Here is a 17,153-nt window from a genome sequence, read left to right as displayed (position 1 = left end):
ATGAGCACACTCACAGGGATGAGCACACTCACAGGGATGAGCTCACTCACAGGGATGAGCACACTCACAGGGATGAGCTCACTCACAGGGATGAGCACACTCACAGGGATGAGCACACTCACAGGGATGAGCTCACTCACTCACAGGGATGAGCACACTCACAGGGGTGAGCACACTCGCTCACAGGGATGAGCACACTCACTCACAGGGATGAGCACACTCACAGGGGTGAGCACACTCGCTCACAGGGATGAGCACACTCAATCACAGGGATGAGCACACTCACAGGGATGAGCACACTCATTCACAGGGATGAGCACACTCAATCACAGGGATGAGCACACTCACAGGGGTAAGCACACTCATTCACAGGGATGAGCACACTCACTCACAGGGATGAGCACACTCACAGGGGTGAGCACACTTGCTCACAGGGATGAGCACACTCAATCACAGGGATGAGTGCACTCACTCACAGGGATGAGCACACTCACAGGGGTGAGCACACTCGCTCACAGGGATGAGCACACTCAATCACAGGGATGAACACACTCTCTCACAGGGATGAGCACGCTCACAGGGATGAGCACACTCACTCACAGGGATGAGTACACTCACTCACAGGAATGAGCGCACTCACTCACAGGGGTGAGCACACTCGCTCACAGGGATGAGCACACTCACAGGGATGAGCGCACTCACTCACAGGGGTGAGCACACTCGCTCACAGGGATGAGCGCACTCNTGAGCACACTCGCTCACAGGGATGAGCACACTCACAGGGATGAGCGCACTCACTCACAGGGGTGAGCACACTCGCTCACAGGGATGAGCGCACTCGCTCACAGGGATGAACACACTCACTCACAGGGATGAGCACACTCGCTCACAGGGATGAGCACACTCGCTCACAGGGATGAGCGCACTCACTCACAGGGATGAACACACTCACTCACAGGGATGAGCGCACTCGCTCACAGGGATGAACACACTCACAGGGATGAGCACACTCACAGGGATGAGCACACTCACTCACAGGGATGAGTACACTCACTCACAGGGATGAGCACACTCGCTCACAGGGATGAACACACTCACAGGGATGAGCATACTCACTCACAGGGGTGAGCACACTCACTCACAGGGGTGAGCACACTCACAGAGTTTCAGAAATGGAAAATGTCACATATGCCATAAGACAGCTAAGTTGACTGTGCTTAAAGAAATCAAAGATAAAAAGAAATTGTTGGATGGGAAATGCAAAAAGATAGCAAGCACTGAACTGCATTTTTAAAGAATCAAATACAAAGTCTATCTTGAAATGCAAACAAGTGAAACTATAAAGTCATGAGTGAATGGTGCATTAAGTGCACCATAAGGCCAAAGAATTATCAAACAAAAAGGGCATGTAATGAAATTACCTAAATCGAAAAATTCAGAAGGAAGAGATAATGATAGAAATAGCAATAGACAATTTTCAAAACGGCACAAAGGCACTATACCACAGAAGCATGGAGTCCCATGAATTACAGAGGCATGTACACACATGAGTGAAAGAAACTAAGGAAAAAATCAACTGTTTAAAGGATATTTTAATTTTTTAAAGAGGTATTAGCAAGAAGGACCAGCAGGTAAGAGGTTTGATCCTGGAGCCTTTGTAAAGGTGGGAGAGAATGAGCGATATAAAGTTACCTTCTGACCTCACATGCACCATGGCACGTGCAGCCCTCACAGGAACACATCATTAACACACACAAATGCAATACATTTGCAAACATTTTAAGTCATTTAAAAAACAAATTCATTACTGCTGTCAGAAGAACAAGAAAGTCAGTATCTACACATAAGCGGAAATAGAATTTGAAAGTCTCCCCAGAAGTAGGCAGGTATAACATGATGAATTTGAGAGAAAGTTAGAGGAGAAACATGGAGGGATTAGAGGAAGGAAACAGATGGGAAAATGAGATTAAAAACCCCATATATATTTATATGTATGTGTATATAAATGATATATATGTATATTATGCATGTATATATATTGAAGAGTAAAAAATGTATATGTATATATTGAAGAGTAAAAAAATAAAATAATGACTGCCCTGAGAACATGGGCCCCGGCCCCCGGCCAGATGGCCTAATTCCCTGGAACTTTTGGGAAAAACAACCACAAAATGTTTCAATGTCCCAGGTACCTTGAAGTAAATATCCGCCCCTAGACTTCCACTATTTCCTCTCCGATCCTCCCCCTAGGTTCTGGTTTTTGCCTTTATAAGCCTGCTGGAAAATAGGGTTGGGGTCAGACTCCTCTACCCCTGCGTGGTGTATGGATCTCGACCTCAGCATGCTGGCTTGTGTGCCATTAAAACCTTGTGTGTTTGCAGCAAGCTTGACTGTTGTGGCTTTCTGGGCTCGAGATCCCTGAGACTTGAGTGAGGGTCTCCCTTCGGGGGTCCTACAATATGAGTTTGCAACAAGCAAGCCTTTGAAAAAAATTTCCCAATACAAAGAAAGAAATAAAAGATCAGATGTATCTTCTATATGGGTAGAGGGAGAGAATGGTGACTATTTAAAACAATAGTAAGAGAAATTACCTTGATGACAATGAAGTCTAAAATGTCCTTACCCAGCCAGGTGGGTCTGGCCTGGAAAACATAACCTGACTGACATCAGACCTGGAGGGATCAAGGCTGTCTGCTGTGGGACAGGTTCTAACAAAACCTTAGGCTCTCACACAGCTCTCAAACCACAACAGAAATGAAGTTAAATGCTAAGCACTGGAAATACAAGGAAAAGAGAAAAACTATGGGGGAAGAAAAGTGAAAACATTGAAACAGACTGAATTTAAATACAAATATATCAAATCAAGTTCAGCTGTATGGAGCTGAACCAGAAGTTCACTTGAGCCTGCTTTCAAGGCCATTCTGTTAAAAAAAAAAAAAAAAAAAAAAAAAAAAGGTGGTACAAATGCACTAGAGTCATGGTGATATCTAGGCATACACAAGATGATAGAGTTCACGATGTTATCTAGACAAAGACAATATGATGTTGTCTAGGCACAGACAAGATGATAGGAATTGTCTTAAAATTATATAATGCTTACAGAGATGTAAAATGCATTCCCAGACAGATCAACCATTAAACAATGAAGAAAGATGCACTGTGCAAAAAGATATGTTGAGTTCAGACCATGAGCTCCTCTGACACTAGGCAAAGGACAGGACCACTAAAGGAAACCCACTGCAAACATCCAAAACCACAAGGACTGGTTAAGACCAAGTTAAAGAAAAAATTGTATCTCTCTTGGGGCTGGAGAAATGGTTTATCAGTTGAGAGCTGCTGAACTTCCTGAAGACCTATGTTGAATTGCCAGCACCCACAAAGCAGCTCGCTGAAACTACCTGTAACTCCAGTTCCAAGGGATCCAACACACCCAGATATACACAGACTGAAAACACCAATGCATATGAAATAAAAATAAATGAATCATTCTTTAAAAGTATCTATCTTACAATCACTCATATGTTGAGAAGTCCTGATACATGAAGGAAGAATCTGATTTCAGGGACAGGTATGAACATGAAGAAAGCAACTGAAACAAAAGCTGCTCAGGGTCACATCTGAAGCTAAGTGTGTGGAGTAGCAGCATAGAGGAGTGTTCAGCACCCAGGTGATATATAAAAGGCCACCAGAGGAACAAAAGCATTCAAGCCATCCTTCTGCCCAGAGACACTCAACTGCCTCTCCCAACACAGGCAAACCAACACACACACACACACACTCCCCAGTAAGGGCCTAATGGAAGCAAAGTGGATGCTATTTTCAAGCATAGTATGATTTGCACCAGACTCTATTGTCAAAGGCGGCATTTTTCAATCCACACCATCCTGGATCCCTGATGTCATGAAATGATAATATATTTTCTTCTTTTGCACACCAAATGTGTTTTACAAATGATGCACCACATTGAATGGATTTCCATCTACATTCATGTTCATCCTGAACCTGTGAATATGACCTTATCTGGAAAGAGTCTTAACAGATATAATCAAATTAAGGGTCATACTAGAGCGGATTGACCCCAAATCTGATGGCTGTTATCTGTTTAGAAAAAAGAGCTTTGAACATGAAGATACTTAAGGAGAAAGCCAGGTGAAAGCTAATGCAGACTAGAGCTATCTGCCACCAAAAAAACGACAGGTTAGCTGACAACCACCTCGTGACAGATTCTTGCTTAGCTCCAAGATGGAACCCTCTGCTGAAGCTGACCTTAGACTCTGGCCCAGGCTGTAATTTCACTAAATGAGTAAAATGGGAAATACACCAAGCATTTACAGAAACTGAAATATAAACTATTATTTTCTTCAGAGCAGTGCCACATGAGTTAGCATGAAAATTCCTATTTGAACTGCATGAACACCAAAGAATAAATGCTATATGACCCCATCAACAACAACAACAACAAAAAAAAGTTAAAGATAATAAACAGCTACTAAAACCAGTATGGCAACATAAAACAGTATTTCCAACATGATCTCCATCAGAATAGGAGACACTACAGAGATGGAGGGAGATGGAATGAAAGACAGAAGGGAGGCTTGGCAAAAACTGCTGGTGTTTTGTACCACCAGCCCCCGCCGATGCCGATGCTTCATGATTTGTTCAACAAATGCTTTTGTTCTGTCTACTTTTACACACACACACACACACGTAATGCCCTGTACATGTGAGTCTGTATATGTATGTGTGTGTGTATATATATGTGTGTATATATATATATACACATATGTGTGTGTGTATATATATACATATATATATGTGTGTGTGTGTGTGTGTGTGTGTATACACATATGTATATATAAGCACACATACAATTTAAATAAGGGAGGAAATGGGAAGAAGGAAGAAAACAAAGCCACCTGTTGCAGCACTGGTGACCTCTGAGATGGTAGCTAGAACTCAGGAAGTCACACACCAGGGTGGCCACTGGACTTTTCCTAACTGAGGCAGAGGTGGCAGATTCCTCAGGAACTTGGGAGTCACTCCCAGAAGTTCACATTAGGTCTCCTCCCTCTGCTCCTTTAGAAGATGCCTAAGAACGTGTCACTTTCTGACTATAGCACCAAGTTCTCTGACCAGCACACCAATTCTGACAAGTACAGCTCATCCTAAAAGGGTCAAGCAAACCAAGGAGACTGTCCACGTGAAGTATTATCAGGTATTAAGAATATTAACAGTGTAGAAGGTTAAACATTGGCCTTCAAGTTGGCAGGCTATGGATGGGGCTGGACAGATGGCTCAGTAACTAAGAGCCCTGGCTGCTCTTCCAGAGGACCCAGGTTTGATTTTTCAACACCCATATGGCAGCTCAAAACTGTCTGTAACTCTAATTACATACACACATGCAGACAAAATGTACATACATATAAAACTTAAGTTATATATAATTTAAATGCATATAAAAATTAAAGATTAAATAAATAAATTAATAGGCTTCTTAGTTCCCCTTACCAGGTGTATCAGCACAAATATAAAGAAAAAGATTTGCATTTTGGTGCTGATTTTTAAATTTTATTATAAAACAAAATAAGAAAAAGAATGCATGAGGAAGAACAAACAGGCATGGAGAGGAGTAAAAACACACGTTGTTACCTGGAGTCGTGTATTCATCTCCAAGAAGTAAAAATTCTTCTGGGAGTCCACAAGAAATTCCACAGTTCCAGCAGAGGAATACTTCACGGCTTTAGCCAAAGCCACGGCCTGCTCTCCCATTGCTTGGCGAGTCTCGGGATCCAGAAAAATGCTACAAACACACAAAGCACTCAGCAGCAAAGCCTCAGGTGATCTTTTATAGCCTTACATAAAACTGCTACATAGATTCATCTGAATCAATTTAGGAACTGGTCATGTTTCATAGCACACACTGTGTCATGTGCAACATGCTTCACCAAGCCAATGTCACATTTTACGGAACATTTCATCTTTTCACATTACCCTATAACTTCAATTCTAAAATACACAATTATTACTTAGTAAAACTGAGCATATATACTGGGAGTTGCCTCAAGCTAAACCACAAATAACCTAGTGGAGACTGACATACACAACCTTCATTCTTCATAGGTTCCCTGTGTACAAACTTGCTCCTTGATTGAACTTATGTACCCTTAAAAATGCATGTGTGTAGCACCTTTGTGCATACATGAACAAGCAGAGAGAAGAAAACTGTCAAAAGCTGAGGATTAACAAATGAGGCGCTGTCTTCCTATTCCAGGAATTATATTTAGCCACTGTCATCTCCAAGGAAAGAGGGAGAGGAGAGTAGCGATGTTGGAGAGACCCTTGACTTTTATGCTCAAGTGCTATCTGGGCTCCTATGAGCATAATGGCTGTGAAGGGTCTTCTGGAGAAAGCCTACATGTGAGGGAAGCCTAGACAGTCTTGCATTGCCGTTAAATAAGGTGTTCTTCAACTGGGGCATACAGAAAACAAAGTTCTACACTGACCCGGTGCATAAGTCATATTTACATGTTATGTGAAAATGTTCTGACCTGAGGCTCAGAAGAACCCAAACCCTCTATTTCCCCTAGGCAAGGCAGTTCAGTGTTTGCTAACTCAGTGTTTGCAATGCCTTTGTAGAACATAAATACATCTAGTAAACCTCTAATGCCTGTTTCAAAATCACTCTCACAGCCATGGCAAACTAAAATGTTTTCATCAAAACTTGTTTAAACGAAGGGATATATATATATATGTGTATGAATGAAGGGGTGTGCACCAGACAACCAGTATTTTCTGACTGTGGTGCTGCATAAGAAGGGCTCTGAAAAAAAATTAACATGAACTCCATTTCTATGTGCAGGCTAGTGTTCTCCAGGTACCATAAGATCTGTCAAACATGCCATGCAATATTCATGGTGGGATGGTATCTGACACTGAGTGTGCTCATCTTCATCCAGAACGGCATCTAGAAAGAGTCACTCCTGAGTTGCTGGTGCCTCATGCCCACTCTTTTACACACTCACTGGTCCCTGCAGCGTAAGACCTCCTTAACAGCCTGTCAGTGTCCAACTAGCAGTTAGTCAGTGTTCAAAATTTCCCTAACTTCCTTGTAAATATCAGGATAAAGACTAGTTTTCTTAGAATCAAGATCCAAATAAGGTTCAGACTCTGCATTTAGCTGCTTTAGCTATGCTTTGCTTTGCTTTGCTTTGCTTTGCTTTGCTTTGTCTGTTCTGTTTTATTTTGTTTTTGCATTCTAAGATACCTGTAATCTACTGTTCCATCCCTGGTTTGGGGCCAAAACCTTGGCCACTTTCCTGTCTCGTTCCTTAAATTGTAGCAAGCAACCCTGTGTGTCTTTTAACACTAGGATTACGTTTCAATTCCATATAAATTGGTAGATTCAAGCCATCATTTAGATTGCCATAGGGATAGAGCTGAGCAGACAAATAAACAGAAGATATTCTTTCTAATCACCCATCAGGAGATGTTGGGAGTACTGGATGGCTTCAGGTGTTAAGATTTTCATATTATAAATATAGTTCTGCGGTGTCCTGATAAATATAGGCATAGAGAAATCTGGAAAACAACCCCATGATAAAGCTAATGCAGCCAAAATAAGGAAATTGTACAAACGTGGAGGCTTCAAGCAGTTGAGTAGACTCCATTTTGTTCTTTCTGGTCTAATTCACTCCTATACCATAGCCCTTGCATAGCAGCAGCACAATTACTAGGCATTCTGTTGGTAATGCAGTCACAGGACAAGGTGAAGTAGACCTCCCCCAGCACAAAGTAATAGCAAAGTCAAAGAATTAAGACACCATGTTTTAAGACCAACATATTACCCCTTGTTTTTCACCATGGTGTCTAAAATAGGGAATAATTTACCCTGTGATTAAAATTTTACCCATGGTCATATTCTTTTGAGACTACACATATACTAAGGCTTTGCAAATTAAAGTACTATTGGATATATATTTTAGTACTTGGCATTTCAAATCAACTACATATACTTGACTGGGTTTTGTTTTTGTTTTTCAGTTTGGGGGGTGGGTTGCCTGATTTTGATTTTTGGGAGGTCTTGCAATATAGCCTTTGGCAGGCCTGATACTCACTATAGCACAACTGGGCTTGAATTCATGGTGATCCTTCTGCCTTAGCCTCTGAGATACTAAGTTGTGAGCATACTTCAATATGCCTAGCACCAACTGGGCGGCTTCTTTCTTTCTTTCTCCTTTCTTTCTTTCTCGTTTCTTTCTTTCTTTCTTTCTCGTTTCTTTCTTTCTTTCTCCTTTCTTTCTTTCTCCTTTCTTTCTTTCTTTCTTTCTTTCTTTCTTTCTTTCTTTCTTTCTTTCTCCTCCTCCTCCTCCTCCTCCTCCTCCTCCTCCTCCTTCTTCTTGAGACAATGGTTTCACTATCTTTCTCTAGCTGGTTTAGAACTCTCTATGTAAACCAGGCTGACCACGAATTTAGAGATCCACCTACCTCTGCCTCTCTACTGATATCAAGTACCTACTGAATAGAAATGAATTCTCATGAAGTTCCTCACAACCCCACTGCAGCTGCTGGGAACCACCAGAGCAGCTCAGATGAATCAAGGACTGCTCAAGAACTATATCCGGGAACCCTTTCTCAGAAGGAAAACCCAGGACCGACTTTGTTAATGTTTCTCTAGCATAAGAAGCACATCTACTCCAGGCGTCCTGAGAACTGGCAGGCTCTGCATAACCCCCAAACCTAAACAAGTCACAACTGGCTATCCAACTCTCACCTATTAAAAATCTACTTCTTGAAAATGCACTTCTCAGTACCCAAGGAGCTAAAGGGATCTTGCAACCCTATAGGTGGAACAACAATATGAAATAACCAGTACCCCCCGGAGCTTGTGTCTCTAGCTGCATATGTATCAGAATATGGCCTAGTCGGCCATCAGTGGAAAGAGAGGCCCATTGGTCATGCAAACTTTATATGCCTCAGTACAGGGGAATGCCAGGGCCAAAAAGTGGGAGTGGATGGGTAGGGGAGTGGGGGGAGGGTATGGGGGACTTTTGGGATAGCACTGGAAATGTAAATGAAATAAATACCTGATAAAAATTTTTAAAAAGAGAGAAAAAAAAAAGAAAATGCACTTCTCAGTTTTATGCACTAAAATACTGAGGGACCTCAAGTAACAGACTCTTAATCATTAATATAGAAATATTTATCGGTAAAATTTATATTAAGGTAAAGTTAACAAAAAGTTTTAATGTAAAAAAAATGATTAAAATCAGGTCGTTTTATAGGTGCTCTCTGGGGTAACACTTACCTTGGCGCCTCCTCTACCACCTTCTGGTTTCTTCTCTGGATCGAGCACTCCCTCTCATTGAGCCACAGAGCATTGCCATGTTTATCCCCTAAAACCTGAGAGTAGTGTCACTTGAGAACATTAGCAGTGAAGGTTGCCAGCTGACACTCCCCAGCTAACACTCCTCAGCTAACACCCCTCCCTCCCCATGTAACTTCCCTTGCTTTTTAATACCCAGACTTCAGAGAATACATAGCTTTCAAAACACACACTGGGTTAATATTAACAGAAGGAAAGTATATTTACAACTCTAGAATACAATGAAATATTATTAGTAAGAACAGCAGAGGAGAGCAGCCCTCATGTTCCATCTCCAGCACAGATGGTCATATGAGGATTATTTAATAATGGCTGGAAGGTCAGAAGCCACCGTGGAACTGAGAAGCACTGAGAAAGGGCTGACTGGGGTCACGACTTCTGGTCACCAATAAGCAGGGACAGCAGATCATTCTGTAAACATCTCTGTTGTTCTTATCCAGTGTGTTGTTAGTTGTGTGTGGGTAACACTGCTGTCCTTATTCTGTCACAGGAAAACTAGAGATGATGGCTAGGAGCTAGCTGCTCTCCGTTTGTGAGAGGGAGAAATAAACTGGGGCCCATGGAGAGAACATGACGCTTCCTGTGTTGAGTCACTCAGAGTTGTTCGAATGTCCCTGAGCACTTATTTTAGGGTCACAGACTTGTTTTAGGGGCTCTAAAATGAGTCACTAATTTTAGCACCAAGCAGCTCTCCAGCCTCACTGCAGGGCTTTCTGTTATGGTCCCTTCATGTATTACAGAGAGCTGATACAAGTATCATATTAATGTTTTATATGGCTGTTACCAGTTTTTAAAAAGCATACTCACAACACACATAGTTAGCTAGGGCATGAATAGTGAATATATGACTGAACATTTTTAGGACTAAAGCCTTTCTAAACTCAAAACTCATTTCAAGTAATAAAGGAAAAAATTTAGAATCATCAACTGCCAATAGCTTAGCATTTTACTTCTAAGACTCCAAGGTAGCTGCATGAGGTTCATCTAAAAATATTTTAACTCCTGAAAATAACTCTTAATCTCTTTTTTTAAATTTTAGTTGGCAAGAGAGTAAAAGTACATTTAGTCTCCAGGAAATAAACAACAAAGAATCTCAAAAAGCATGTGCAACTGTTTAAAAAAAGAGAGAGAGAGTCAGATATAGAATTGCTTTTCTCTGATTCTATATAGTCTCCTTGTTTGCTCTAAAAAGTGTAGGGAATTTGGTGCCCAGACATATATGCTGGCAAAACAGCCATACATATAAAGTCAAAATGAAAAGCCCGGAGAATTTATCAAGCATTTTAAAATACTAGTGATGATATACTGGAAAACATTAATAAAATAACTTATTAGGGAAAGATGGCCCTTACCCTTGTGATCTGTTGCACACTTTGGCTATAACCCTTTATGTGCTGAACAAGAAATGGCCGTGTGCATGATCCCCAAGAGGCTTCATGAGAATGCATGCTCTTGAGGATCCCTGAACCAGCCTGGGGAACACCAGTGTTTCTCTCGTTGAACATTCCCAGTGTGCACCTCAGAAGACACAGGGTGGGAGTGCTCATGTAAAAGTTAGCAGGTGGTTGGCATGCACAGATGTGCTTCCCAGACTGTGAGTAGACATTCAAGAAATGGGTAACATCATCTAAGTGCAGAAACCAAGGGACCAGGACAGGGTAAAAATGAAGTTGATTTCTGTGAACTGAGCTTGTCATATGGCAGTGCCCTCTGAGCCAAAACACTGCCATCCACAGTAGACCATGTCTGCCAGCAAATCACTACCACAGCTGTGCTTGGTCACTGTTCATGTGTCCTCATCGAAGGAGCAGGTCTGGATGGGGCTACTGGAACTTCCCTCATCTGATAGTCCAGTCATTCTTCCCCACTACTTGTATATAGTTCTGCCCTAATTACTTGTAGCTTTGAGTCTTGGGAGGGCCTAGAGTATACAGGCTAGATGACAAAAGAGAAGAGGGCCCCATCTGTTCAGCCATGGGAAAGCCATCATTCATGTTGAATGCTGTAGCCGCATTCCATTGTGGCTGCTGTAGGGACACCAACACTCCTGCCCATAACCCCTCACACATGCTCCATAAGTAAGCCTCATAGTAAGTTTACTGGCTCCCCAAGGGAACTCTGCATTGTCACTGAGCCTTTATGAGGGGAGGGTGGAAAGACACTGCTTAGTTCCTACTGGGGAAAAATTATTAAAACAACCCTATAGATGTAAATTATAATACAAATACGCTCATGAAAACTGGAAAGTGAATAGTTTTTTTTTTTTTTTTAAATCTAAGATAGATCAGATGGGGGAGACATCTGGGTTATCCATTTACTAGGGGACAGACTTATCTATGTTTAAAAACATACCCCAGAAGGGAGATCAAAGGTAATTAAACTAAATGCTAATGTAGTTGTGTAACTACCTAAGTAACAAACATTTGTCAAATATTAATGAAACACAAAGGCCTAGCTACTGGAACAGCAAAGAACTAAGACCTCATCTCTGATCTCAAGGATCCCCGATCAATCAGGAAACGGGTCTCTAAACCTCAAGCAGTGTGACGTGTGCTCTCGCCAGCAGGAGCACTGGCTTCCACCTTTGCATTTTGAGATTCTCATTTAGCACAAGATCTAAAGACACAAATTTTTAAAAGGATTTAGCAAAGACACCTGTTTTAAAACCAGTGCACAAAAATCACCTGTGTGAATTACATGAGCAACAACAAATAAATGGCAAATCAAACTAACATAGCAGCACATCACAGGGTCAAAATGATCAAGTGTCTAGGGAGAGATGTATGAGAGACATAAAACCTTTAGGCTGAAAACTAAAAAGCACCTCTGGAGGGACTAATGAAGACTGACATAAACCATGAGCTATTTTAGGTTCATGGGCTGATGAAAAAGTCAATCTAGAACCAATACGACCCAAATCTAAAACCCAGTACTTGGGGTGTAAGTATGTATGTTATAAAGGAATTAGGTTAATGGGTAAAATCCAAAATTAGAAAGTCAAAGCTGTTGGGGAGGGGAGGTTAACTTAGAAGATTAATGGTACCATTAACTGAGATCTCTCTCTCTCTCTCTCTCTCTGTGTGTGTGTGTGTGTGTGTGAATGTGCGTGTGTGAGTGTGCGTGTGCGTAAGAATGTGGGGATGTAGCATATGCTTGCATTCGTATGTATGCATATGTATTTGCAGGTGTAAGCACACAAACATGTAGGAAGGGAAAAGATTGACATCAGGTATCTTCCTCTATTTTATTCTTATTTTGAGACAGAGTCAGACAGAGTCTCTAGCTAAGCCCACAGCTAAACAACTCAGTCTGTCTGGCCAGTGGTCCTCCCCAGCCCTGGGATTACACACATGTGCCACCATGCCTGCTCTTTATGTGGAGTCTGGGGAACTGAACTTAGGCTTGCATACAAAGCATTTCACCAACTGAACCATCTCCTCAGCCCTCAGATATCTTTAAAACAAATATCATTAAAACAATAAACCAATATCACTTAATTTACAATAAATGGTATATACAATGTACATAACAAGTGTAAATCCAATATATGATATCATTTTGTAAAAGTAACTTTTAGTCTGCTGATATAATTGTTGTCTCTAAAGGCTTAATGCCTCCATCTGCTAACCTAGGCCTACCTCTGGAAGCTTCTAGCCTCTGTATAATCTAATCTATGCCTAGAGTATTTTTAGCCTCTGAAAACCTACTATTGAAAAAGCTCACCCCTTTCTAGTTCTTTCTGGTCTCTGGCTGGCTGGTGCAGTTCAGCTGTTCTGGCTCAGACTCTTCTCCCAGCTGACTTATTCAATCTGGCTTTTTCTCTCGGCCTCTGAATTGCTCTCCTTGGCCTTAAACTGACTGTCTTAGTCAGGGTTTCTATTCCTGCACAAACATCATGACCAAGAAGCAAGTTGGGGAGGAAAGGGTTTATTCAGCTTACATTTCCACATTGCTGTTCATCACTGAAGGAAGTCAGGACTGGAACTCAAGTAGGGCAGGAAGCAGGAGCTGATGCAGAGGCCATGGGGGGATGTTCCTTACTGGCTTGTTCAGCCTGCTCTCTTATAGAACCAAGACTACCAGCCCAGTGATGGCACCACCCACAAGGAGACTTCCCCCACTTAATCACTAATTGAGAAAATGCCTTACAGCTGGATCTTGTGGAGGCATTTCCTCAACTGAAGCTCCTTTCTCTGTGATAACTCCAGCTTGTGTCAAGTTGACACAAAATTAGCCAGTACACTGACATTAGCAATTTTTTCTAATCTCCTGGCTCCTTCTCATTCTCCTACTTGTTCTGTCTTCACCTGTGTCTAGCTTGTTCTCTTTTTCAATCTGTCTCTGTAGAATTCTCCTGGTAAAGCTGCCTCCTTCTCCCTCTCTGTGCTGCTCTGCTCTCCCTCTCAACTCTACTGCATTGTTCTCCAGGACCTCTACTGTATTTCTGTACTGTACTCTCTTCTCCTGTACTATCTCTCCCTTATGTAGCTTCCCTTCCTTCTCTCTTCTTATGAGTTGGGCATACCTTGTTCTGTCAAATCTTTCTCTGATTTGTCACTTTGCCTACCTCTCAATTAGACATTACTTTCAAACATGGATGCTTCCTTCTACAAACTATCATTACCTTCATGGGGGGGGGGGGGATTAGAAGTGTGTACTAGGGGCATGTCTGTATTCCAGCCAGAGGGATTGAAGGTGTGTGCTAAGGTTGAGCAGCACCACAATTAGAAACAGGTTTTTTATTAGAGAAAATTAGAGAGCCAGATGGGAAAGCATCTACTCTTACTACATATCAAACAAAAACATTTATACAAGCATAGTCACAAACTAACACACTATACCTAAATCAAAAACTATAGTGCTCTGGAGGCAAAGCAAGAGGATTGCATATGTAAAGCTAGGCTGGGCTACACAGAAAAGTCCTGTAAGTGTTAAGAACTCTGATGCTTAAAGACAATAACATGGAAAGGGAAAAAACCATAGAGATGAGCTGAGATGAGCTGAAAGGTATAACATGTATACAAATATATATTATAATCATTATATGTATTAGTAGTATATACTATTATTCCTTTTTCTTAATGGCTCCAGTGATCCAGTCATGGAAGAAACTGCTGTTTTTATTTTTTTTAACATTTATTTATTTATTATATGTAAGTACACTGTAGCTGCCTTCAGGTACACCAGAAGAGGGCATCTGATCTCATTACAGATGGTTGTGAGCCACCATGTGGTTGCTGGAATTTGAACTCAGGACCTCTGAAAGAGCAGTCAGTGCTCTTAACTGCTGAGCCATCTCTCCAGTCCTTGACTGCTGAGTTTTACAGGTGGGCTTCTAATTTCATTTCCAGCCAACCCAAACCATTCCAACAACATGGCATAGTCATACTCTCAACCATTAGACGGCATCTTGAACAGTACCAACCTGGATTTCTATATGACGAGGGTTATCGATAAATTTTTCTATTAGTAGTCTATCATCACCAAAACTAGAAGCAGCTTCCTGGGATGAAAATCTAAAGCCATCCCTGTAGAACAAAAAGAACAATTATACTAGCAAATCAAAGATAGTCTTCTACATAGAAAACAGTTTTGTTTCAGCTTAATTCAGAAAACCGGGGAACAGATTAGACTCACTACACGTACAGAGACCTAATCTAACAGGAGCTGCAACTTCCATTTATCCCTCTGTCACCTTGGGCCACTTATTTAATGTGCTGGTTACAGATTTTCCATGAGAACAAGAATGCAGTACTTGTTTCACCAACCAACTGTTGAACTAGCAATGCTAGAGAGACAGACTACTCAACAATTAAGAGCACTAGCTGCTCTTCATCAGGATCCAGGTTTGACTCTCACACCTATGTGGCAGCTCAACTCCAGTTCCAAGGACACTGACTCCCTCTTCAAGCTTCCACAGGCACTGCATGAATGTGGCGCTCAGACAAGCACGCAGACAAAATACCCGTTCACGTAAAGTAAAATAAATATTTTAATACACTAGTGAAGAAGTATTAAAAAGCACACTAATATTTGTCATAAAATTTAGAAGACACAAAAAAAAGGTGGAAAGGGCCTGGCAGTTACACAGTGGTGGGAACAACAGAGACTGCAATTCTGCAGGAAGATGCTTCCTAGACATTCTTCAGATCCAGGGCCTAAGATGCAGCTGTGTGTGTCCCATGTATCACTTAGGACATTGTGTCGTATCTCCTTTAAAGTGCCTTCACACATTTAAGACAGAAAAGGATGGTTTTTGAGGGAAAAAAGTATAGATTTAATTATTGTTTTACTAGATACATATAAAAGGGGTGTTATTTGGCCAGTTCATGAACACTCAAACTCATCAGGGCATGGTGGCATACAACTTTAACCTCAGCACTCAGGAGGCAGAGGTGGGTACATCTTGTAAAAAAATATATATTGTATATTATATGGATGCATCACCTGTCAACTAAAAACAAAATACAAAAAACAAACAAACAAAAACAACTTAAAAAGAGCCAGGTGTGGGAGGAGGAAGACGTGAGGAGACAGATGCAGGACACCTGAGCACAAGTAACCAGCCATGTGGCAGAATGTAGGTTAAAATAAATGGGTTATTTTAATTATGATCTAGTCAGAGAAAAGAGCCTAGCTATGTGGCCAGGGTGTTTGTAAATATATTTTAAACCTGAGTCTTCTGGGAGCATGGGACTGGGAGGAAGAACCAGACCTATATTCTACAATGTCTCTGTGAGTTCATGGCCAGCTTGGCCTACATAATGAATTCTGGGCCAAGCTAAACAGCATAGTTAGATACTATCTCAAAGGAATTAAAATTAATTAATTAATTTAATTTAATTAAGCTGAAGCTTAGGATTCAATTCCATGGCTCGCCCAGTAAGGGCTCTTGCCATCAAGCCCAGGGACCAGAGCTTGATCCTTCACATCCTCGAGGCAGATTCCTCAAGTTGTCCTTTGACTCCATGCATGCACCATGGCAGGTGCACGCCCTTATGCACATATGCAAAGCAAGTAAATAAAATAAGCAAATGTAAACAATTTGAAGGGAAAAAAGACACTTTAAAGTTATCTAAAAGTAACTGAAAATGTTTATTCATTCACTGATGTATCTGGAATATAAGATGTAATTACCTTTACTTCTAACCAAGTATATCTTCATATTAAATGCTTGTATTGAGCATAAAACAAGAACACCCGACTCTTCTAATCCTTTTATATACAAACATTGCATCTGGCAATTTTAAACATAATTATCCAATATACTGTGTCCATAAAGTAGTNAAAGTAACTAGAAGACATATTTTAAAACCTGAGGCTAAAAAAATTCTCCTCTTTCTGCTCCCTAAGAGAAAGGATCTTAGGTTTTCATTGTCTCTTTGACTTAGAGAAATGGTTTTCAGATTGGTGCAGAGTAGAAATGTCAGAGAAACAGTGAATCATCCTCAGAACCACACAGCCAAAGTTTCACTGACAGGATAGATACAAAGTTTCACTAGACAGGATAGATGCTATAATTCATAAAGAGAATAACATAGCACTTTACAGTTGCCTCTAATCTAATGACTAAAATCTTTCTTTTTGCTTTTAAGCCAAGAACATCAAAAATAAAACATCAAAGCCATCAAAATAAAACACAAAGTTTGAAAACTTCACAGGTGTATTTTGCAACTAAGGGAAAGTTGAATTAAGAACATCTTCTGGGACACAACTCAGGGCCAGAGTAAACGCCTAGGTCACACACAAAGTTCTGGGTCCTACAACCTGC

General features: G+C 41.1%; 1 protein-coding gene across 2 annotated transcripts in view; it reads right to left on the bottom strand.

The window, feature by feature from the left end:
• The window catches only part of Pcca (propionyl-CoA carboxylase subunit alpha), a 329,396-nt gene that overhangs the window by 198,333 nt on the left and 113,910 nt on the right, over positions 1–17,153 (bottom strand). For both annotated transcript variants that reach the window (XM_021182607.2, XM_029468862.1), the window contains 3 exons: positions 14,808–14,910; positions 9,305–9,399; positions 5,650–5,800 (listed from right to left, as the gene is read on the bottom strand). In XM_021182607.2, the coding sequence (XP_021038266.1) occupies positions 5,650–5,800; positions 9,305–9,399; positions 14,808–14,910 (349 nt within the window). The remainder of the gene's footprint in view (positions 1–5,649; positions 5,801–9,304; positions 9,400–14,807; positions 14,911–17,153) is intronic.

The sequence above is a fragment of the Mus caroli genome, chromosome 14 (genome assembly GCF_900094665.2).
Source record: "Mus caroli chromosome 14, CAROLI_EIJ_v1.1, whole genome shotgun sequence".
NCBI classification, from domain to species: Eukaryota; Metazoa; Chordata; class Mammalia; order Rodentia; family Muridae; genus Mus; species Mus caroli.
The sequence above is the reverse complement of the archived record's forward strand: the minus strand, read 5'-3'. Positions and strand labels throughout refer to the sequence as shown.